The sequence below is a fragment of the Aspergillus wentii genome (assembly GCF_001890725.1).
Source record: "Aspergillus wentii DTO 134E9 unplaced genomic scaffold ASPWEscaffold_1, whole genome shotgun sequence".
NCBI lineage: Eukaryota > Fungi > Ascomycota > Eurotiomycetes > Eurotiales > Aspergillaceae > Aspergillus > Aspergillus wentii.
The window spans coordinates 4684173-4707214 of record NW_024467832.1 but is presented as its reverse complement, the minus strand read 5'-3'; the positions used below and the strand labels follow the sequence as shown (position 1 = coordinate 4707214).

General features: G+C 48.3%; 9 protein-coding genes across 9 annotated transcripts; 2 read left to right on the top strand and 7 right to left on the bottom strand.

Annotated features, from left to right (window-relative positions):
* Positions 1–324: 324 nt before the first annotated feature.
* Positions 325–1290, bottom strand: ASPWEDRAFT_101341 (coiled-coil-helix-coiled-coil-helix domain-containing protein; the record flags this gene model as incomplete). Its single annotated transcript, XM_040827372.1, has 3 exons — positions 325–535; positions 591–975; positions 1092–1290. 3 exons carry the CDS (start codon positions 1288–1290, stop codon positions 325–327), a joined length of 795 nt encoding a protein of 264 aa, XP_040695480.1.
* A 280-nt stretch (positions 1291–1570) lies between these two features.
* Positions 1571–2429, top strand: ASPWEDRAFT_179500 (uncharacterized protein; the record flags this gene model as incomplete). The annotated part of the gene is made up of 2 exons (XM_040831797.1): positions 1571–1888; positions 1938–2429. Exon 2 carries the CDS (start codon positions 1941–1943, stop codon positions 2427–2429), a length of 489 nt encoding a protein of 162 aa, XP_040695479.1. The 5' UTR covers positions 1571–1888; positions 1938–1940.
* Positions 2430–4111: 1682 nt separating this feature from the next.
* On the top strand, positions 4112–5104 carry ASPWEDRAFT_167804 (thiamine diphosphokinase; the record flags this gene model as incomplete). Its single annotated transcript, XM_040830201.1, has 3 exons — positions 4112–4229; positions 4324–4403; positions 4460–5104. 3 exons carry the CDS (start codon positions 4112–4114, stop codon positions 5102–5104), a joined length of 843 nt encoding a protein of 280 aa, XP_040695478.1.
* Positions 5105–5429: 325 nt separating this feature from the next.
* Positions 5430–7349, bottom strand: ASPWEDRAFT_286844 (uncharacterized protein). Its single transcript, XM_040833171.1, has 3 exons — positions 6926–7349; positions 6578–6868; positions 5430–6485 (listed from the first exon to the last, which is right to left on the bottom strand). The coding sequence occupies exons 1-3, from the start codon at positions 7009–7011 to the stop codon at positions 5756–5758; spliced, it is 1107 nt and encodes a 368-aa protein (XP_040695477.1). The 5' UTR covers positions 7012–7349; the 3' UTR covers positions 5430–5755.
* Positions 7350–7687: 338 nt separating this feature from the next.
* On the bottom strand, positions 7688–9190 carry ASPWEDRAFT_102630 (putative mitochondrial carrier protein; the record flags this gene model as incomplete). Its single annotated transcript, XM_040827497.1, has 3 exons — positions 7688–8439; positions 8530–8827; positions 8987–9190. The coding sequence occupies 3 exons, from the start codon at positions 9188–9190 to the stop codon at positions 7688–7690; spliced, it is 1254 nt and encodes a 417-aa protein (XP_040695476.1).
* A 952-nt stretch (positions 9191–10142) lies between these two features.
* Positions 10143–11296, bottom strand: ASPWEDRAFT_100447 (uncharacterized protein; the record flags this gene model as incomplete). The annotated part of the gene is made up of 4 exons (XM_040827307.1): positions 10143–10696; positions 10751–10974; positions 11138–11155; positions 11229–11296. 4 exons carry the CDS (start codon positions 11294–11296, stop codon positions 10143–10145), a joined length of 864 nt encoding a protein of 287 aa, XP_040695475.1.
* Positions 11297–12935: 1639 nt separating this feature from the next.
* Positions 12936–14539, bottom strand: aspB (septin AspB; the record flags this gene model as incomplete). The annotated part of the gene is made up of 4 exons (XM_040837088.1): positions 12936–13571; positions 13626–14092; positions 14156–14443; positions 14530–14539. 4 exons carry the CDS (start codon positions 14537–14539, stop codon positions 12936–12938), a joined length of 1401 nt encoding a protein of 466 aa, XP_040695474.1.
* Positions 14540–16837: 2298 nt separating this feature from the next.
* ASPWEDRAFT_286834 (FACT complex subunit POB3) lies at positions 16838–19267 on the bottom strand. The gene is made up of 7 exons (XM_040833170.1): positions 19070–19267; positions 18795–19017; positions 18177–18715; positions 17884–18123; positions 17467–17832; positions 17339–17411; positions 16838–17280 (listed from the first exon to the last, which is right to left on the bottom strand). Coding segments are annotated over exons 1-7 (1743 nt in total). The 5' UTR covers positions 19072–19267; the 3' UTR covers positions 16838–16980.
* Positions 19268–19605: 338 nt separating this feature from the next.
* ASPWEDRAFT_56809 (arginase) lies at positions 19606–20734 on the bottom strand (the record flags this gene model as incomplete). Its single annotated transcript, XM_040838309.1, has 3 exons — positions 20617–20734; positions 19971–20541; positions 19606–19918 (listed from the first exon to the last, which is right to left on the bottom strand). The coding sequence occupies exons 1-3, from the start codon at positions 20699–20701 to the stop codon at positions 19606–19608; spliced, it is 969 nt and encodes a 322-aa protein (XP_040695472.1). The 5' UTR covers positions 20702–20734.
* Positions 20735–23042: the final 2308 nt, after the last annotated feature.

The window sequence follows — 23042 nt, the reverse complement described above, 5'->3', positions numbered from 1 at the left end:
TTACATGGTAGTAAAGAAAGGGGTTGCAAACGCAAGGCAAGAGTGGGAATGGATGATGGGATCAGACAAGAAAATATTGAAAAAAGATCGGTTTCTGAAAAGAGACTGACAGGGGGAGAATGGGGGAGGGAAAAGGTATATATAAACAATACACAGTGCGATCCCACGATGTTTGATATCTCCCCCTGGCAACTCAAATCAAGGCCAGAGATTCTTCTTTGATTTTGGATGACATAGCAGCAAGATTGGATGTTTTTCTTGTTCGTATTTGGCTTGTTCTATCAAGTAACATTGGGGGAAAGCGGACTCAATTTATCTGTCCGCCTACGAAGACTTGGGGGCCTCGTTCTTGCTTTCAGTGTCGTGCGATTCCTTGGGAATGGCGGTGGTCTCGGGATTCGAGGCGGCCTCGGTCTGAGCTGCGGGGGCGGGTTCTTCGATAGCCTGCTGGCCTTCAGGGGCAGGAGGAGCCTCATCGTCTTCTAACTCGGCGCCGTAGATCTCGGGGTGTTGACGGAAGCAATCTTGCATAGCCCTGTTTATGATTAGTAAACACGTCTAATATTACGTAGCACGAGGGCAAAACGAACTTGAACTTGTCGATGCAGTCAATTCCCTTGGGCTCGTCCTCGGAGAAAACAAAGCAGCTAAAGGCGGCCTTGAAGTCTTCTCCGCAAGGGCCGTGAGCCATACCACCGAGACACGGGCAGTCCCAGTTAATCTCGCCAGTCTCGGGGTTGAAAGCGGCTTCCTGGCCGGCTTCCTCCTCGAGCTCCTGGGGCGACTTCACAGCACCCTCACCAGACTCGATGCTGAGCTGGGCCTGTTCATCTGCGGCGGGTTGCACCTCGGTCTCGGGGGCCTTGGGGGCGGCTACTTTCTGCTCACGCTCGCGGATCTTGGACTTGACCGATTCGAGGGTTGGGAGGGAAGACTCGTCGACGGATTCTGTTTGGTTTTGGCTGCGGAAGGAGACTGTATAAATGTCGTTGTTAGCATCAGGCTTCATCAATTGAAAAGTCTTTTCCGCATAGCGTGGAAGACAGAAGAACGAATCAGAGCTGAGGGTGATTTTTTTCCCGCTCACATACACGTCGGCTCCTTAGCAAAAGCACTGCTGGTGTTGTAGTAGTAGATAGCTCCAATGGCCAATCCGAACCGGACGGCGGTATTCTTCCAACTCCTCGACTTGGGCTCTGAAGGAGTGGTGCTTATCAATCGCTTTCCAGCCGGGCCACGGGCTGCGACACCGGGTGCGCGGAGGAGAGCTCTGGAGGCGGGACGGAACATGGTGGGAGAGAGAAGGGGGAGGGAAGAGGGTATATTAATCAATTAGTGATGCGATGATGGCGACAAGGACATCCACCGGAATGCGAACGCGACAGGAAGAAACAAGGCCGGCCAGACCGGTTGCGAGGCGGAGAGAAGAAGATGTGGAGGAGTTGACGATGGCCGGTGGTGGCCTCAGGCTTGCAGTTGCCGCTTCGGGACTGCCCGGTCACGTTTCGGCTGGCCAATAGGAGTGCAGGACGGATGTAAACATTTCCATCATTTTCGTTTACGAACATATGCTGTCGTTACGATAATACTCAAATTCATTTCTACACAAGCTTGGAAATGTGAATTATTGGCTATAGGAGTGGTTCTCAAGCGCTCAGGCCCACTATGCCGTCCCTACTATGCGCCTAAATAAAGTATCTGAGCTGGTTAGGCAGAATCGAGCACAGATGAAGGCCATCGATTCTGTAGTTCAACTTTACTTTAACTTCATTATTTTTCATTATATTTTGTCTTTGTGTCATTAATTTAGCTCAAGTCCCACTGTACATTGCTGAGAATATCCAAGATGACCTCTTATATTCGTGAACAGGAGCCCCGAGCTTGAACTGTATGTGTCCCTGGCTCAAAATGAGTGCATAATACTCAAAAACGTATAGTACATGGAAAGCGAGCATCTTGCCTGGCAGATCGAAAATCGGATCCAGCCTGGTGCTCCGGAAAAGAAAATCACTGGGACGTGGAATACTATCTTGTCCATGTTCTTTCCTCCGACACAGGGTTATATGTCGAATTTCAACAGGACTAGAGCGGATGGACCATTGGATGTCTTTATCGAGCACATAGAAACCCACGCACCTCAACCCCGGCCATTCAAGTTTCTATATGTTCAATGCACAGCGTCAGGGAACGAGGATATTGATGAAGTCTGGGAGGAAAAACTACTTATCTTGAGTGACCAACTTCGCCAGTTCAATAGCAAGCGGGTTTTCGGGGCTATTGCGGTAGGAAGAGCTGTGAAATTCTACGAGTGGAATTCAGAGATGGGAAAGGCTGTCAGTTTGGAGCAAAATCCCAGCCCTTTGTTCATTGATCGTCATTGCCAGACAGTGGCCCGGCATTTAGAGTACATTCGCAATCATCACTTCTAATGCCTGATCCCATGTGTATATTTGAATTAGTGTGCAGTGTGTAATAACGAGATGGTTTGATTGAATGGATGTGATGTGCCTGCCTCTCATGTATCATCTAAAGAAACAGCAGTTCCTTCAACTTTCTGAAGGATACTATGTATGCTTTTGGACGTGTGTACTAGGTATTTATTATTCTGAAATGACGTCCAAATTCCTCTTCAATCCGGTTCCACAGAACTCTGCAGCCTTTATCGAAAGATCTCTCAAGCCCTTTTAAACCACCACTAACAAAGTTCCACGACAGACTGTCATCTGCAGCATCAGGCTCGAAGAAGGATCGAGACGCATCCCCTTCTAGTGAGAGGGATGATAGACTGGTAATCAGATCATACAGTCTGAGAAGAAGACCCCAAATCCGACTCCTATTTCTGTAATGAGTTTGCCTTGGGATGCGTTTCAATATCAATTTTGAATACAGACTTCCCCAGCTTTGCCCTTGACGATGATATTGTCGCGCCTGAAATAAGGGGTGGAATTCATACCCTCGTTGGAAACGCGACTTCCAAAATGATTCTCTTAACGGGATGATGGCAAACCTAGCTGATTCCAATTCGAGATTGAGGACATCTCTAGAGGGTAGATGGTGTAGAATAATATCCAAAATCTCCATTGGTAGAGATCCAAAAAGACCCTGTTAGTTAGAACCTCTAATACCTAGTCCTATTTTTCTGTGGGTTTCTTCTGAACTGGAGAGATCTCCATTCATTGTCTCCTCAATACTAGACACTTCAAGCGGATTCCATGGGTGTAGCATCCTTTCTACGGAGCCTGGCATTTCATGGAGAATGTATCTCCTAGTCAGACTGCCTTCTTCGCCTGGGGAAACCTTGCTAGGATCAGGACAATATTTAACCAATCCATTAAACCCATGACCCCAGTCGAGATGTCCAGCATAATAGGCAAGGACTGACATAAATCATAAAGAATTCGAATGTTTATCTCGTCCGGGTAGTATAACGCCTTTGGTAACGTCCAGCAGGCATCATGGAAGGGTCCTCGAGCTGATTCAGAAGTAGCAGGGGGAACTGTTGGAGACGGAACCGAAGGTCTGACTCGTAAAACGCAATATCAATGAGAGATTCCGGGTCAAGGCCTGGTGCATCGTAGCTCAAGGCTGGGTCGATGGGTGCTCTATCGCTTCGATAACCCCGTAAGCCCACGCCGGAAAGCTTTGGATCCAGACGGTCATTTTGATCTGTATATACTGCAAGAGATGAAATCAGCCAGGGCCTCACAATGAAAAGTAGGTTTGGTTTCCAAACTAGCACGAAACATGAGTATTCATTCGAATTCTGTATCGATCGGCATGCCGCACAGAATACAGCTAGCGAAATATCTACCCATTACATGAGATATGTTAATATTCAGTAATGCCAGAGTAGAATTATAGACAGAACCGCGTCCAAGCAAAGACCAAAGAACGAGGCGACAAGAAAGTTGGAGGAGTGACTTGACCGATGAGGGGTGCACGGTTACCCTATTGGGCAAAATCACGGGTCCCGTTCGCTAAAGCTTCCCTTCGTCTCTCTGACAAGGACTTTATTTCCACCTCCAAGGAACAGTACTCGGATCAAGATCGAGATCAGGTTGAATATCACCATATATATACTTGTTCCTCAGACACCCCATAAGACATTGCGATGGAGTGGAATCCCACCCAGTTCTTTAACGGATCTAATGATCTCCCCGCTCCTTTCGCGCTTGTCGTCCTCAACCAGCCTATCAACGAGCGAGCTTTTGGTGTTTTGAACGAAAATGGTAAGTTATAATCAAAATGATAAAAGACCTGTTAAATATCTATACCTATGGTTATATATCATCTACTATTCAAACTGCTAACCAAAAAATCCAGCCTGTTTCACCATCTGCGCCGACGGCGGCGCAAATCGTTTCTACGACATGATGAAATCCCAAGAAAAAGAATCTACCCATGTAAAAAACCCCCCACAACCCAAAAATATCCATCAATATCTAATGGCTCCTTCAAGCTCCCCAACGCAATAATCGGTGACCTGGACTCCATCAGTCCAACCGTCCGAACCCACTATGAGGACCTAGGCGTCCCCGTCATCGAAGACTCAGATCAGTACTCGACAGACTTTACCAAATGTCTCAAATATCTGCGTGACCACACAGCTCAGATAATCGCAACCGCACGATCGACCCCAGAAGCGGTCGAGTGGGGTAACCGCCTTGAGATTCTCATTCTCGGCGGACTAGGCGGCCGTGTCGATCAGGCTTTTTCGCAGATTCATCATCTCTACACCGTGACGCAGCAGCAGCGCGCGGAGCGGGAAGTCGCCGGCGATCTTTATCTTATTTCCGAGGAGAGTGTGACGTTTATCCTGCAGCCGGGAAGGAATACGATTCACACGCCCAGGGCGAATCGGCCGGGTGGCGCGGCTGGGCCGCAGGATTGTCTGCTTGAGGAGAATATTGGGATTGTTCCGCTCTCTGGGCCGGCGCGGATCACGACGAGGGGGTTTGAGTGGGACGTTGAGGATTGGAGAACTGAGATTGGGGGACAGCTTAGCACGAGTAATCATATTCGGGCTGATGTGGTAGAGGTTACATCGGGGGTGTCTGTTCTTTTTACGTTGGAACTGGCGAAGAGGTTCAAGAGGGAGAGGTGATCATGGGCTTTTATACTGCTTTCTTTCTTTCTTTCTTTCTTTTTCTTTCTGGTGGATTATTGGCATGGCGCGATAGATAGATGCATACTACCCTAGAGCAGAGATATGATTACGTCTGACGAAGAGATACCAATAGAAGAATCAATCACTGATGTTATCAGAAGCTGTATAAAACTCTCCATAAGAATAAGAATAGAATATACTAGATGGAATATACGTGACAAGAAGCACAACCAAAACAGACAACAACCAAAGCGCCTCTAGCTGAAGCGATAGGTATGAAAGAACAACCCAAAGAAAATAAACACAGACGTCAGCCTATCCACGTCACGCCGTACTCAAGTCAAAAACCAAGGATATCAAATAGACGGGAATGTATAGAATTCCATCGTCGACACCAGACACCGTAGAAACCAAGAAAAAACAACCTCGGGCTTTATACAGATAAAGTAGGAGGGGATTGCCTTCTTTCCTGTCTCTTCTCGCGCTCTTCTTTCCCGAATAACCTTCATTGCCATTGCTCCAATTGCACGACAGGTATCAATAGTCCTATCAATCCAATTGTTTGCACAACCCTCATATCAGACCAGATTCCAGCGGATCCCGCCGCGAAAACAATATATATATATATATATATATATAACATATCATTTACTTCCTGAGAATGGCCTCGTAGAATGTGCCAACACCGCCGATAGCAGCACCTGTGATAATACCGGCCCACTGACCGGGAACAGACGCATTGACCTTGTCAACGGAAAAGTTGCTATACAAGTCCCAAAAAGTAAAGTTCTTCCCATAAACAAGGTAGGCAATCAACGCCTTGGCAATGTTGAAACTCAAGGGATCGAAACTAGCTTGTTCGGAGCGGTCCTTGCGCGTGCCAGGTGCGGGAGTCGGACCGTTCTGCAAGCTGATATTGAAAAAGTACGCAACCGAGAGAGGCAAGAACAGACTAGTCAACAGCCACAGCGAGAACGGAGCCCAAAATACACCGTCAACCAGAACGAAGAGGTCAGGAACCTTGACCACAAACTCAGGCGAGTGAATCGCCTCCACGGCAGGAACGGTAGTCAGGTATCGCAAAGGAAGAATCTCCTTGGTGAGACTGAACCCTTCCAAGGCGAGCACGAGAATCTGAACGGCCTTGACACTGCTCAACATCGAGCGCAGCGCATGCGACCGCTCCCACACTCCCGACGCAGTCCACGCGTCATTGATGTTCTGGCGCCACACAGCCGTATGATGATCAATCGCATCCGTGACAACAGCCGGTGAAGGCGGCAAAGGGGGCTGAACGCTCAGCGGCGAACGCGCAGGTACAGGAGTACGGATAGACGGCGACTTGACATCTGAAAGGGAACCAGCATCGGAGTCATCTCTAAAAACAGGGCGCGACAAGTCAGTTGTGGGAAATTTTGTGATACGTCATTTTTCGGGACACGCGCGCGCACGCGTACAAACCAAACATACGTAGGTTCAGGCTCAGGCTGGGACTGGGGTGCAGGCTTAGGCGCGGGCTCAGGCTCGACCTCTTCCTCCTTGAGTCTCGTCTGTCGGCGACGGATAGAACGAGGGGCCTCTTCCCTGGGAGACGTGATTTCCACCTTGGCTTCTCGCTTTACGGGCGATGAAAAGCGCGGTGGCTGCGACAGACGTCGGTAGTATTCCGCGAAGCGCTCATCATTGGCGAAGATGGAGCGGTTGGAGCGGAGATGCTCGTCCAAAGCCGTAGCGAGCTCAGGCTTGTTGTACTGTCCATAACTGTCGCATTGTCAGAATATAATTTAAAGGATATCATATTAAGACAGAAATACATACTCCTGAAGGTCCGCGGCTTCCGCGAAATCAGCAAGCTGGGACTTGAGCAGCTTCTGTAAATAAGGCAATCCGGTAGGCGAAGACATGGTGTGCGGAAGATGGATGGTCCGGAATCGCGGAGACCATGCGACAGCAGAGACAGATAGAGTAAGGGATAAGATGTCAGCTGATGCAGTATCAGGGCAGGTATATATAGAGCGAGCAAGAGAGATGGTGGGTGAAAGTGGATGGGAAGTAACTGATAAGAGGGGAAGAAGCGAAACTAATGACAACAACAACAACCGGGGGATTTGCAGTTGATCTCGTGGGGCCGAACGGCACTCAAAGGAAAGGCGGGCCTGTGTTGTTTACATCAACACCGTTAGCGTGTTTGGCATGCCTGCCCCTCCGAATTTCTAAGAATGTCAGTCATTTATCCCACGCCAATAGTAGATAAATAATAGTAGTAGTATATATTCTTTAATCTATGATACATTGCAAAATTATCCGTCTCTAGCGTCTATGCAGACCGTACAAAAAGCCTCTCTAAAATCAAAAGTGGTGTGGTGTGTGCGCGCGTGTGATGTGTATGGGTATGAACAACAACAATAGCAGCCCAAATCTTGCCGCCATGTCAGCCGAACATCAAAGATGAGATAAATGAAATAAAATGGGGAATATCATGTCACAGTCCTGCCGGAACGCCCTACCAAAAGCTATCCAATGTGCAATATACCTTCTGTCCGCAGCAGGTCTTCCTAGATCCTAGGCCAAGAACAGAAATCACAGAGGAATCGGTTCCTCCACGCCTTGGTATGCCTCCAGCTTTTTCAGCAGATATTGATACATGACCAGCATTGTCCCGCTCTGGATGCTGGTCCAAACACCTCGGGGTCCCACTCCACGGAACCACCCCCCGAGGCCTTCTCTTTGGTAGATCATCTTCAGACCGGTAAAGAATGACGAGGTATCGAGACGCGGGGCCCCAGGAGGAGACACTGATGTCGACGCTCCACCGGTAGAAATAGGCCGCGAGTGTGCCCGAAGGCTCGAGGTATGTTGAGATGACGGGTGCTGGCGGGAACCCTCCTTAGGGTGCGCATTTTCGGTCGCGGGTTTCGAAGAGCTTGTGGATTCGGGCGGATTCTGTTGCGTTTGGATTCTGGTCTTGACAACGTCCATAGGACAGGTCATCACACCCGCCATACCACCGGCGGTCGCGGCAGTCAGAATCTCTAGACCAAGTCCAATATCTCTAGATCCCACCCATTCCTTGGCTATCCGTCGCTCTTGTTCATAGAAAGCGAATTGCAAAGCGGAGAAGGGAAGGTCTCGGTAGATGGTAGCTCTGTAGCCGTAAAACAAGGCGGGAAATCCCTCCTGTCGAACGATGGTACGCAAGGCATCGCTGGTGGAACGGTAATTATATCCGGAATTGAAATGAGGATTATTATACCGTCCCTGGAGCTGCAACCGCGTCTTCAAAACCTCAGACGGAACGTAGACAATCGATGCAGCCAAATCGGCAAAGAAACCTGCAAACACAGCGCAAATTAGCACCTGGCATCCATCACACACAGCCCCAAATAACAAATCTCTGAAAACAAAAAAAAATCACCACTTACCACCAGACAAATACGCAAGATTGGGATTAATCCCCGCATCCAACAACCGGCGCTTGGTAAACTCATAAACACCAAAGAAAATCACCGTTCCGGGGAAAGACCCATAAAGAGCCGGAATAGCACCACCATAAAGTCCACGCAGAACACCTTCTTGTCGGTAGATGGTCGAGTACGACGAAGTCATGGATGTGTATTTGGGAGGGAAACTCGGGTCGCCTTGCTGTCGGGTCTTGACTGTGTCGAGCGAGTGCATGAGCATATCTCCACATGTTCCTCCTGTACCGCCTGCTATCATAGCCTATATTTCATCATATCCAGTCAGCCTGTGTGCACATATCCCGAGTTTGAGTTTGCGATCCCGAAAAGCTGAGGGGTTTTTTCTTTTTATAAAAACCCCCGAAGCCATTTCGAACACAACACAATCCAACCCAGCCCAGCATCTCGAAAAAAAACATACATGTAGATACGGAGGACGAGGTTCCTCCTCCTCATCCTCCAACACCGAACCCCTCGAAGCATTCTGAGCATGAGCGCCGCGGTCCGACCTTATCGAACCGGTATTCTGATAGACATGGCTGGCATTGGCATTCGGCGCCGGCGACTCTGAATTCGAGATCTCTGTCGTCGAAAAGAGATTGAACACGCGCGAGGTCAAACTCATGGCAAGATCACCGCAACCCACCAGGTCGTGGTGCGGGCCAGACCACGGAGTTGGGATGCGGCGGCGAAGTGTCGACGGGAAAGGACGCCACCCCAGACGAGCGAGATGACGAGGAGAGGTAAGAAGAGGGAGGTGAAGGCTTTAGGGGAAATTGTACAAAATTATATGAAAAAAGACACCGAAATGAAAAAGAATATAATACAAATTGCAATGCGGATCTGTAGGTTGCACGTCTAATTGAGTTGAGCTGAAAAAGAGTTGGCTTGTTCCGTGACAATATCGCCGGAGCCCAAAATTCTCCACGGTTTTTCCGTTCTCTCCGCCGTTGGGGTCCGAGTTGTGGCCTCAGGCAGGCTTTCTTTAATAATGGCATGCTCACTGGCTGATAAATCTACAATTCATGGTTTGCCACGATGACAAAGAATTTAATTTTATTCAAGTACATGGCCTAGACGACACACTATCTGTCCACGACACTCAGTCGAGCCTCAATGGCTAAAAATAATCAATACGTTGGCATGAGACACAGTTCATCATAGCCGATGGACTCAATCTTATCACCATATGGTAGTCACATGATTCGTGCATTAGTAAATACCAACTAAACCTAATTAGGATAAAACAAACCAATTTAGGTGGCTGTCGAATATGCTGGAAGCACCGCACCTATCTGTCCTGATGGTATTCCATGACCTTGACATTCGCTAGGCGTCGCCTTATCAATCTAGATCACTCCTCATGCCCTCCACATTACACGTCCCCTCTGTCCCCCCTCCAAAAATATATACCTGATCACTTTCAACAAAAGCTGGGTATAGTGGCCGTTGTATTTCATTAAATGCTCGTCAGCAACGAAAGCCGAAGTCCGTATCAGTTAGGAGGCTCAAATAACGTTTTATTCGATGTCCATCTGTATAGACCTCAGCCATTGTTGCCATTTGTCTGGCTGCGCTTATTGGGCCTTCTTGCCACCAGCACCAAGGGCACGGCTCAGATCAGTTGCTTCGTAAGCCTGGCGCACGAAGCCCTTGAAGGTCTCCCATCCCTGACGCACTGCTGGGGGAGTGCTCTGGTGGGAAATCGAGGCATCAGCGCGAGCAGTGAGGCGGTAAACAGCCTGCTGGACGAACGAGCTCTGGGTGTATCTGGCGCGGAAGAAGGCCAAGTAGATGGCCAGGAGAACGATGCTTCCCTTGGAGAAGGTAAGGAGCGAGAGCACCAGGCGGAACAAGAGCGCAATCTCCAGGCCAGCGACAAGGCCCATGCTCGTATCATAGTACTGCTTGATGAAGCGTCCAATTGTCTCAGCGAGAGGTGGCTGCTTCGCAGCAGGCTTGGGGGAGCCGGGGGAAGAGGGCGAGGCCGGGCCTGCTGCGCCCTGAGGAGGCTGCAAAGTAGGGATCAGGTGCATGCGGGAGTAAGTCGCGACATGGAAGATCGAGTAGACGCTGAAGGGGAGAAGAGCCAGAGGGATCTGGCGCGAGTAGAGCCACACCAAGGCCATGCCTAATCCACCCTGTCAGCAAGAGGCAATCCATCCAGAGTTTCAAGGAAACTCACCCAAGTACTGGACATTCTCATCGGTAGCAAGCTTCAGCGCAATGGCGGGAACGCTACCCTGAAGACGGCCTCGCGCGATGTGTCCCTTGTATACGACGATTCCGTACGTCGCAGCCGCCGAAATGAAAGCCAGGCGGTACGTCACCTGCGCAGTGGAGGAGTACGAGTTGAAGGTGATGTAGGACAGGAGATAGCGGAAGACGGAAAGAAGCAGAGTCAAGTGTCTGTGTATTCGGTCAGCAAACCTGCGCTTACCGGCATTGCACCCCCCATGAACGACCACGACCAGGAAACGGAACTGGACACGGATTTCGACAGATCCAGAACACAATTGGCAAACATCGCGATGACGAGTCGTAGAGAACGCAGGACCAAACGGAAACCTACCCGGCAAACCAAGCAAACCTGCAGAAAGAAACACCCACTGGTCAGTACTGGAATTTAACAGCATCAGCGAAAGCAGGAAGAAAGGGCATACTGCAATGTCTGGGCGAGAGCCTTCAATCTCTCGGCCAAAGGCAAGTTGGATGGAGGCGGAGGAGGCATGATGCAAGACTTTGATGTAGGTGTACTGTTGACCTCGAGGGTGTTGGGGATGGTGAGAAGGAGGTAATGGGAAAGATAACGCGACAGTAGTAAAGCAGGGAAGGGCAGCCGCTAGGAAAGATAGGCCGCAGCGGTAGGTCGATTTCTCCAAAAAAGATCAAGGGAGAAGGGGAAAGAAAAGAAATTGAACAAAGGTAGGGTGTTCGTTTGGGGGGAGGCTGGGCTGGGCGGAGGGGTCTTGGGTTGGCTTGGTGAGGGTTTTGGCGATGAACTGCTGGCTGCTGGTGTGCGGCCAGCTGGACGGAACTTCCAGGTGGTGTCCAGCTCTGCGTACTAGCTAGTCCCACGCCGCTGATTCGCTCCCCGGCCGCAGTGACGTCTGGCACTCGGGATGATGCAAGCGATCTTTTATCTATCTCGATAATTATTCGTGTCTACGAAGAATGTTAAGATGTACCTACTATTCCCAATATCTACTGGGAAGAATGTGTGTGTAGGTTGAAAAAGTCAGTAACATTTCTTGTACTACCTCCAACTCACGGCACCCTCCGCTATTCCGCCATTCCGCAGTAAGTCGGTGATGCCCATCTATGTATCAGCGGTCTGTAAGGTACTCTGAGCACTGCTGGCACGGAATTTTTAGAAGGCCAACCAGCTCAGAGACACCTAGTGCTTACTCCGTAGTCTTTTCGAGACAATTCCCGTGCCTTTACGGTTTTGTTTTGGTCGGTGGCAGCCTGGTTGACCTGCCGCTATATATCCTCGGCCACGCAGGATCACAGGTCCAGTCGGCTTCTGTCTCGGGAGTCCAACTTTAGAGTTTCAAGATGCATACATTATAGGATTACCAGTCGAATAGGGAAAAGAATGATATGCGTTAAGTTTAATAAATATTACTTATATTCCTCGTCAACACCGCTTTGCCAGGATTTTACAGAGCAACAAGTTGATAAGATTTCACATTGACAACTAAAGACACAAACTTAAAGGAAAAATACCGCGCAAAAGATGGTTGGGGGTCAGTTGGAGCTCACTAAAATGTGTAAAGAGACAAAAAGTGTACGAATGTAAGTGAAAAAAAGACCACAATGGGGAATAGGGAAACAGGCGGCACAAGGTATAGCGTAGGCAAAAGTACATAACAAGAAGTGAAAGGTGGACATAAGGCAGGGGGCCGACGGACCAGGAAGCGGTCTGCAGGCCACCAGCCCGTGCATCATCTTGCAAATCAGCGACCAGACCACTCGAGCGTGCAGGCAATAGAAGAAAAAAGCAAGCATCCTTGTGTGCGTCCCAGCTCATCTCCTAGTCAGAGCCCCAGTTGATAATTAATCTTGCTAAATTGAAAATAAACAGGAGACGTTCTTTTCTTCGGTCCACCCAATTAAAAGTAGAGTCATTACCACAAGCAGATACGAGAAAAGGAAGAAGGGAAGAAAAAGAGAGATGAGGGAGCGTGGGGGGTGAACAATAAACACAAGTGAAAAAAAGAGTGTGGGGACGGGCGCTCGGTCAATCAGCAGTCGTGGGGAATCAAACGTAGAACCACCAGAGTGCCTCCGACGACAATATACACCTTTGGGGGTCCAAGGCATCTGCTCCGCATGGGGAGTTGGAAGGTTCCGGTCATTCAGTCTTCTTAACGGAGAGAGAAACCCTTTCTCTTTCCCTTTTCTTCGATTGGTCGTCCGCTTTCGAGACGGCCCTTCTTCTCGTCCAGCTCTGTGCGTTGACGATCCAGTTGATCCTTCATCTCGCGATGTCGGGCATATAGTTCGTCTTCGCTCTGTTTCAGCTTGCTCTCCTTCTCTGCGACCTTTTGCTGGAAGACCATCTTCATCTCGGCCTCCATCTTGGCGAGCTTCTGCTCGTGCAGGGCACGCTCCTCCTCCTGCTTGACAGCGGGGTTGACCTCCTTGAACACGCTGGGGTCCTGAGCAACACCCATCTGGGTGAGCTTGTCGGAGCGGTAGTTCTCGTAGAGCGAGTTGTTGGTGTGCTCCTTGAGCTCTTCCATGTGGGTTCTGATCAACATCTGGCGCAACTTGACAAAGTCGCAGTGTTCCTCGTTGTCGACCTCGATAACACCCCAGGGGTAGCTACGTCCGCGGACCTTGCGGCCATCGGCGGCGGTGACTTCTGTGTTGGCACCAACCACAGCGAAGGGGACCTTCGACATGATTTCCTGGTTCTCAGCGATGGTTTCTTCATCGTCAAGCTCATAGCGGGGGCCCTCGAAGATCTGAATCGAGTGGTGCTGGATATCGGCGGAGATCTAGAGAAATGATTAATGGCAGATCATATGAAGGGCAAACAACTGGGTTCGTACTCTTTGCTTGAAGAGAGCAATTTCCTCGTCGGTCAAGGTGTCGGCCTTGGCAATAACGGGAATCAGATTAACCTTGGTGTGCAATCGGCGCATAACCTCTATGTCAAGAGGCTTCAGCGAGTGACCAGTGGGCTGGATGAAGTAGACACAGGCGTGAATACGGTTGTCAACGGTGTTGGTACGGTTGACCTTGTTCTCAGCCTCCAAGTACGCATCGTATCTCTGCTCAATGTTCTCGACAATAGGACGCCACGAGTCATCGTTGTTCACAAAGTCACCGAATCCGGGAGTGTCAACAACGGTCAAGCGAAGGCGAACGCCATTCTCTTCAATGTCGGCGCTGATGGACTGAATTGCCACAGTCTTCGGGATAATGTCGTGGCTGGGGCCAGTGCGTTCCTTAGGGGGGTAGAGGGAGGTGTTGAAGAGAGTGTTCACGAGAGTCGACTTTCCGAGACCAGATTCACCTGATTACACACATTAATACCGACCCAACTCGACACTTTCCAAGTAGAATGGTAGAGACTCACCAACAACCATTACGTTGAAGTTGAATCCTTTGCGAACACTCTTGCGGTGCCATTGGTTGGGCAGATTGGCGAATCCAACGTAGCCGGTCAACTTGCGGCGAACGACATTCTTCATATCAGTAGCTGCCTGGGCCACAGCCTTGGGGTCCTTGGAGCTAACTGTCTGGGCGTTTCCAGAGCCCATTGGGTTGCTGCGTTCAACAAAAGGGGAGCCTGGTTTGCTGCTGGGAGGAGAAGACTCTCCGATAGAGGCAACCGGGGTGCCGTTGGCGGGAGGAGGTGGTGAAGCTAGAATAGTTCAACCCGATGTCAGCATCATGTCCAGGAATTCCATCTTTTTTATCTCAAGCGTTTCCAAAGCAAATGTAAATGACGGACGGCCATTGGGCCTTGGGGAGTGTCGGTCGAGAGATAAGACTGAGCCCTTCCAACATCCAGATGCGGGCTATTTTCCGCATCCTGGTGGGTAGAACGTGGCATGATCATTTATCAACGCGCAACAACCAACTCGAGTGGAGGCACAGACAGGAAGCATTGACGACCGAAATGACAGGGATAGATATAGGATGATGGATCAATGAATACACAAGTCGATGAGCTTACCCATTTTGGAAAGTTAAAGGTCTGGATCTTGGAGCGAGCGCGGGAGGGAAGATGAAGGTAGCGAACGTCGAAGAGAAAGTTCTCCTGAAGCGGGCTGCAGTTAGCAAACAGCTTCCTGACTGAATGAAGCCACGAAGGAGGTGTCGACAATCAAGATGGAGATATCCAACGGCATCACCGAGGGGTGGATAGGCGGGATCAAGGGACCAGGAAAATTATCATACCGTGATATCGTTCGCAAGGAAAAGGGTGAGATTCAGTCGATCACGAGCGAGGGGGACGACTGAAACCACGGGAATCTCAAGCACAGCTTGGGGGGGTATGAAGCGGTGTGCAGGAGGGAGGAATGCAGAGCAAAAAAAAAGAAAATAAATTAAAAAAAAAGTCGCTGAAAGAGAGGAAGAAAATGAAGAACAGGAGAGGAACGACTGGACCTGCGGAGAGTGGATGGGGGGTGGAGGTCGAGAAAGAGTGAGAGAGCAGAAGACAGAGACAGAAAGCGAGAGAGAAAGAGAGGGCGAGCGTGTTTGGTCTGGTCCGTCCGAGAAAGGGGCAGCTTCTCTCTTGTCGAGGTGGAGTGGTCAATCAATCAATCAATCTTAGGCCGGCCAGAGTTCCCAGCGGGCCTTTTTTTTTTTTTTTTTTTCCTTTTTTCTTTTTTCCTCTTAATATTATTATTCCTTCGTCTACTGCAGCCCCGTTGCACTACGTCTATTTTTTATGATTCCCTACTGCCGCCGCTGCTGCTTGCTGCTCACAATAATCAATAGGGAAGAGCATGGCTGTATTTGTTGGCAGCGGTAGGGGAAAATTCTCCGACCGGACGAGTCCAACGACATATTGGAGGGATTCGAGAAGATAGAAAAGAAAGAAAGAAACCGATCATTTCAGTTGAACCAGGTTCAATTGCTCCCATAACTATCCTGTATACAATTCCATTCTCCATACTAGTATCTAGATACTATGGAGATACTACCCCAGGGGTATCCGGGCATCTACATATTAAACAACTCTCCACCGGTCGAGCCGTTGGAATCGTCCCAATTGATTGTCTCAAAACACGATTATTGCAACCGTGACCACCTCCTGCTGCTATTCATAGGACCGATTGGTTCTCCCCTTCTGTACCCTATCCTGAGCACAGCAGATACCTTAATTTCAGGGGAAGAAGAGAGAGACAGAGAGAGGCCCGGTGCTACCCAGTCCAATGCCTTGTTGCTTGCCAGGGGTAAAAAGACCCGCCAGCAGCCAATCAGAGGCTGTCGATGGACGGCAAAGACCAACCCATGGCTCCCTGATTATCTAATGCCTGGGCCAGATGATGATCACCAGGGAAAAAGTTCAGATGGACAATATTAATATTAATATTTAATTTCATAGCCAGTTAGTTAGTTTCAAGCTCTAATTCTTTGGTTTATTTGAAAGCTTCTCTTTTTACGTAGAATAGGTGGACTGTGCTCGTCGGGCTAGGTCGTTGGCTATTTACCTGCACGTACACTGTACATCCATATTATGCACTGTACTGCTACCTTACTGTACCTCCAACCTGCCTACACCTACAGCTAAACTGTCCTCAACAAAAAAAATCAGTTCCTCCCCTCTCGTCCATTGGCCTCAATTGCAAGACTGTCTTGGAATTCCATCCAAGCCATAGCTGTCATGGAAATCTGTAGATAAGCTGCATCCCATCTTCCCTGTTCCTTCAACAGAATCACATATGTACATAGCAAAGTCAGTCACTGCTGATTCAGATAGCACCCCAAGGAGGGGCCCGTTCGGTGTTGGGGCGATTTTCTCACTCTCACGCTCACATTTTCCCTTTCCTTCCCTTGTTTTACCTGTTTATTTTTATTTTTTCTTGTTTTTTCCCTGCTCAGATCTACAATACATTACGCCAATATGCAAATGCAAATGGGGTTACCTAGTCCTTCAATAGCCTTCGAGGGATACAGTAGTCGCAGAGTTAACTTGTCGTGGCTGCAGATATACCTGTCAGCGAGGTTATTGATATGATATATCCGAAACTCTCAGTGACCGACACCCATTGCCTGCTTGATGTACGCGAAGAGAACCAGCTAACGGAGTCAAAACTAAACATTTAAAGCACTTTGTGGTTTTTAACTTTCTCCATATTATAGCACAGAATCAATGGTTCCTATTCATTATACAGCAGTCATTATGTCGACTCACGCTCAGTGTCGTCCAAAAAGAACCGTAGTCTTTTATTTTCCAACCTTGGACTTCTTCTTCGGTCGCGAGTCCTCGGCCTCGGACATCGCATCGTCGTCATCATCGTCGCCGCCGCCATCAGAAGCATCGTTCATCTCGGCGTCACTTCCACCGCTGCTTTCGTGGTCAGAGTCAAATTCTTCGGCCACATCCGAGTCCGTCTCCGTCTGGAAGTCTTCATCAATGGATTCCTCGTCTTCATCTGCGGAGCCACGGTCAGGTCGTACGCCCTCGTCATCGCTAGAGCCCATTTGCTCGTTCTCAAGGGCAGCGGCGATCAAGGATGATGAGTGCTGGGAAGAACATTGTCAGCTTGTGGGTCACGTCAACGCCATTTTGCATTGAACATACATCTTCTGTCATCTCGTTCTTGAAACGAATGTTCTTGGCCTTGAAGTATTCTTCGAGAGGTTGTTGCTCCTCACTGCGATGGTGTCAGTAAATCACAGCGACTGAATTGATGAATCCAGATAACCTACCGGTTGATGTTGCTGAACTGGTGCTCTCCCATGCCTGCCTTCAGGCTGACGGTAATATCAAAGGTTCTGCTGGCAGAGACTGCACCGCCGACACGCGACATGGTAATGATGGCGACGTTTTCAAGCTGAATGTAGGTGGCGGGCTTAGGAACGAAAATAAGGCTCTTATCCAAGAAGTACAAGAGACCCTCGTTGGCCTTGATTGAGCATTTGACTCCGCTGTGGCCATGGTGACTGACAAAGTCTTTCGATGGCATGATAACCTTCTTGCCAGACAAGCCACGGAAAATCTTTGTAACGACCTGGTGAACCGGCTCTTCATAACGAGACTGCAACTTGTCCTTGTACTGAGACTCCAGTAGATCACTAATGTTGTCAGCATACCATCATCACAATGTTTATATGGATAGAACTCACTCTGTCATGTTGAGCTCTAGGCTGATCTCTTCATCCAACTTCAACTGCATGACAAGGAAAGGGTATCTGGTCTGACCCTGTCGCAGAGGTGGGTCGAGTCCCAAAACAATGAGAGTGTGTGTATCGTCGTTCTTGGGCAGCAAGAAGAATTTCTTGATAGAGGAATATTGAATCTTGTAGTCGTATGTCTTTCCACGTAACCGGAAGGACGACTCGTACATATCGATATCGAAACGACCTCTGGATTACCCATTAATGCTTTGCCACGGAAATGGTCGTTGGGCGATACGTACCTGGGAGTGAGATGCAGAATGTCCAAGAAAGTAGCAAAAGTATCGCCGGCAACATCGCCAATCTCGGCCTTATCCATGAGGGTCTCGTAAAATAGGTTGGCAGCATTCTGCTCTTCCACTTCTTCCTCTTCCTCTCCATCTTCTTCTTTTTCTTCCTCGTCTTCTTCGCCCTCCTCCTTGGGAGCCTTCTCCTTCTTGACTGCCGTTCCTGGGATGTAGAACCGCATTTCAACTAGCTCGTCTGCGCACGCCGCGGCTTTTCTACCACGGTTCTTCGTGCTGCCAGCGGGCTGACCGCTAGCAGTGGTTCCATCGGCACCAAGGCCAAATTCAACTGCGACTTCGTTCTTTCCCGCAAGGTTGGTGTTGGTGATTTCCGAATAAGGGATTTCAAACGCAGGTCGATTCTGGACGTTGAAAGAAAGTTCCGCTTTGGTGAATTCTGCCTTACCCCAGTTCCATCCTCGAAGCGCATGTTCGCGGGTTTCGATGTTGATGCCATACCAGATCTTGAAAGCCTTGCTCAATCGCTCAAAGTCCTAGAAAAAAAAACCAACAAGTCCAGGTCAGAGGCCATTTTTCTTTCGCAATTTTCTGAAACACCACCGGAGAGCCTACCTCTTGGTCGAATCCGTCGAGCTGAACAACACCAGAAGACCGCGACAAAATTTTCAATTCGAACCCCTTAGCTGCTCGACTCCATTGGGCTGCGCCGATGTTGTTACTGTCCAGGGTAAAAGTATCGCCTCCGCCAGAAGGTCGCCATCCCAGACCACTTTCAGCAAGCTTGCATTTTCCGGGGTTCTTCGCGAGATCGAGGTACACGTTATCGAAGCTCTCCCTGGCAAAAGTATTAGTGGAACGGAAAATGCAAATACCAGGGGGACGCTCACATGTTGGAGGAGCTTTGAGACGAAATCTGTTGGGAGGAACGGGCTGTCAACTAATCAGATGAAAGTTTGGGATAACCCGACGAGAGGAGAGAATATGAGGAACACTGTCGCTGCTATGTGAGAGGTAGATGACAGAGCTATCAGTAAAGCTCTAGAACAACCTTTTTCTGGAGTTCGCGTTGCGCGCGGCTGTCGGCCTGCGGCGCGGTGAGGAAGACCTCCGGGCAACCGCCACTTCTTGCAGAATCGGGTTTAGTGTCTTGGCTTATGCCTCAGGCATTCAGGTACCATTCACTCATCTCAGTCTACGAATACGTTCTGTCTACCAACCCTCACAAGTGACAAGAATGTCTACCAGCTTTAGCTGCCCTGAAGTGTTCTTTAATAAGCAACTTTATCAAAAAATCAAAGAAGTTATCAATTGATAATATGTTTCGATCGAGCCTTTCTCATGGATACTTCTCAACTTCAAATATGTCCAAACACAAGTATCTTAGGATCATTCCATCATGGAAAGTCCGTATTAAGAGGTGATTTCATGATGATTGAGGTGACGCCACTCCTAGTGCATTTTTAATCACAGAGCATCCAGACCTCACCGTTTGGGCAAGCCCAGGGCGGACTATTAATGGATTCACTTCCACCAAATCCATCGCAACAAGGTTACCAGTCTCGTGTAGCTGTCGAGCAATCAACTCCCCATCCGCAAGTGACAATCCCTCACTGACTGGGTGACCGGTACTTGGTGCCCAGGCTGGATCCAGGGAATCTATATCGAATGACAAATGGGTTGGGGTTTCATCCCTGATATATGCCAAAGTTTCGTCCATGATGTTTTGAATTCCACGTCTGGAACCGTAAGCATATGTAAGGTTTTATCGGAATTTTCCTGGAGATTCACCTCTTCACATTCTGCATGGTATACGCCTTGATACCACAGCGTTCAATGGTCCTTTCCTCGCCATCATCAACATCACGAAGACCAATGTACAAAAACTTCCCAACATTGACCAGATTCTCCTTCTGGAGCCACCCAAATATATCCGCATCGTTTGAATTTATTAGTCCAGTGAGAAATGCCACCGGCATACCTTGGATGTTACCACTATCACTCGGCTCAGGGGTGTTGATGTCCGCATGCGCATCAACCCAAACAACAGCCATCTCACGGCCTCCCAGTCTTTCTCGAATTGCCTTGGCTGTACCGGACACGCTGCCAGTTGCAATGGAGTGGTCACCACCAAGGGTCAGAACAAACTTCCCTTGATTCGCATGGCCATGGACTCGCCGGCTAATGTCCTTTGTAACACTGCTCACGGTACGAGGCTTCTTCATGCCCTTATAGTCAGGGTCTGACTCGGGACTTAAGACTAGGTAGATAGAAGGGGCATCGTCGAGATCGACTTCATAATGAGAACCAGACCGGAGCTCGTCGAGGATACCGGCTGATATCAATGCTTGAGGACCTGCATCTGTCCCGGGTTTGGGCTTTGTATATGATCAGTTCTGTTATTTTCAAGAATAGTCGAGGGGGGATCACTATATACCACCTCCAGCGAAGCCAGCCGTAACGACAGCCATTCTGTTCTGCATAGAGAGGAATTTCTGAAATGTAGCCAAGCGTCGAGCCATGGTGATAGAGATTCGTTAACTGGATGTCGCGTGGGATATCAAATTAAAATAAAATAAAAATAAAATCAAGCACTCTAGCAAGACAATTTGTTCTCCCAGATATATCGCAAATGAATCAATTTGAAAATCCCAAACATCCAAATTTTCGTCAATTTTATACCAGCCGTTGAATCGCGTAAAGATAACTTTAATGGAAGGTGACCCACGCACTATACAACTCCCACGGGTAAATCCATCCTCAACGTCCCTTAAAGTTAAGCTTAACCGACAGACACCAGAAACGGTGAATGAGATGGAATGCAATATGACGGAGTTTTCTTCCTTTCTTTTTTTTCTTTCTTGCCAGTCGCTGGAAATTTCCATTTTCAGATGTCAATGTTGCCAAAGGTATGGAGTATGTGTAGCCCAAAATTTTCTAAAGACGGTGTTGGCTGCCCCTATCCATAGCCCAAGCTTGTATAAAACTGACTCGCACCTGACTTTTTCTATATTCGAGGATAAGATCCAAAGTAATGATTATTGGCTTCCCTGGTATCTGGGCATGTTTTTATGCTTTGGTATAACAGTGAAGGTATGAAGACCAAGGAAGCTACTATATATTTATGTTCACAGGCACTAGGACAGCCATATGAAGAAACTAGATACTATCCATCCATAGATAAAGTATAACCAGTGAATCTGTTTCCTATGAGATAGATTGAATCTACAAGAAAATAAATTCAAACATTATCAGTTGGCTTGATGTTATGTAAGAATATAGAATATAAAGTAAGAACTAGATGGGGGCTGGAGGATGCTTAAAATCAACAAGCAATAAGCCACAATTGCTGAGAAATCTTATGACTGTATCTAGGATATTTCTAGAGAATATATTAAATAAGACTGCATAATTATAAGATCGAATGACCAAGATCTTAAAATTTGGGGTCGGTGAACCAGACGCAAGACATACCTATGTAGAAGTGCTAATCAACCGCACTGATCTAGTCTGCGACGTTTGAAAGAACAAACTTCCTATCAGATATGACCATGAAACAATACTACATGCTACATAATTCACTCAAACTGCAAGGCTTTTGCAAATAATGAGTATCAGAATATGTGGCGCAGCTCCTTGATGATGGTGCGCCTTGAGGCCGAGAGGCTAACCCCCACCATGTAAATGCGCCTATCTAGTGTTACCAAGAGGTAGTACAGAGTAGATCCATTGCTTATCCTGCAATAAAATATCTAGCACTAGAATTAAGCCTGGAGATCTTTCCGAACTTCCATAATTTTGGGTACGATCATTTAAATACGATCAATCCTGGATCCATCTGAGACTACTCCATAAAAGACCCATAACATAATACCACTGTCTTATACCGGAAGATACGGATGGAATGCTCAAGGTTGCTGGATTGTATCTGCCTGCAAGTATCAGCGACTCCATTGCGCTAGTTTAATACCTATGCTGTTCTATTCCTGTCAAGATGGAACTTACGAAGCCTACGCGTCAATAGTAGTGACAGTAGTCTATGAATGATCCACATGGATATGGATGTATGAAATATGAGTTGTGAAATACCAAACTCGAAACTGATACATCCAGATGGCCAGACTTAATCCAAGACATACTAATACTATGCTGTACATAGCATATGTGGAAGCTATATAGGTTAGTGTTTCAACTGGTGGTGGCAAGAGCAAATATATCCTGCAAAGCCACAGTGCTGCAGAGGGAGAGTCCACAACACCAACACAAGTCAATATTCGAGAATGGCCATCCCTAGCAGCAGGCCACATTATTGTTATATCATTGATCATCGATGATCGTCTTTTTTTATCTGGTTGTTCTCGAAGAATACCTGGTGTCATCGGTATTGTCACGTGGAATACCGCTGTGATGTAATAGCCGAAATTCAAATAATTGCGCTGCCGAAAATAGCATAGCAGTTGATAAGGTTAAGCATGCAGCAGCAAAACACAATAATGAGCTCCTCCTATTGATCCCCCCAACGCAGTGTAACCCAAAAAAACCACAATCTATCCTTGCCTCCTGTGCTGTACATCACCAAGTCACCAGCCGTCCCATAATAAATAATCATGATCTTATTCCCATTAGTAGAGCCATCCTGAAGGAAGGGGGGTCCATAAATACCACTGCGGGCGATGGCCAGCATCAACCACGGAACGCCATCCCCTCCATTCCGTCTCGTGCCCAGTGGTTGGCGAGCCTGCAGCGGGTCTCATACCGGAACAGCGTATTTCCCCCCCTCCGGTCCCCTCAGACGGTTCGCTTAGTGCGGTCCATCCCAACTTTACCACCATATTACATACATACCGTAACAGCCAGACTCGA

What these genes read in the sequence shown, in the direction of transcription:
- ASPWEDRAFT_286844 (XM_040833171.1), bottom strand. Translation starts at nt 7,011, where the DNA reads ATGTCTTCGCCTACCGGATTGCCTTATTTACAGAAGCTGCTCAAGTCC. An exon ending in GAAGCCGCGGACCTTCAGGA is followed by an intron (nt 6,869 to 6,925) that starts GTATGTATTTCT and finishes ACAATGCGACAG; the next exon opens with TTATGGACAGTACAACAAGC. An exon ending in CAGCCTGAGCCTGAACCTAC is followed by an intron (nt 6,486 to 6,577) that starts GTATGTTTGGTT and finishes CCCTGTTTTTAG; the next exon opens with AGATGACTCCGATGCTGGTT.
- ASPWEDRAFT_286834 (XM_040833170.1), bottom strand. An exon ending in TCGACGGATTCGACCAAGAG is followed by an intron (nt 18,716 to 18,794) that starts GTAGGCTCTCCG and finishes TTTTTTTTCTAG; the next exon opens with GACTTTGAGCGATTGAGCAA. An exon ending in CAGTTCAGCAACATCAACCG is followed by an intron (nt 17,412 to 17,466) that starts GTAGGTTATCTG and finishes ACACCATCGCAG; the next exon opens with TGAGGAGCAACAACCTCTCG.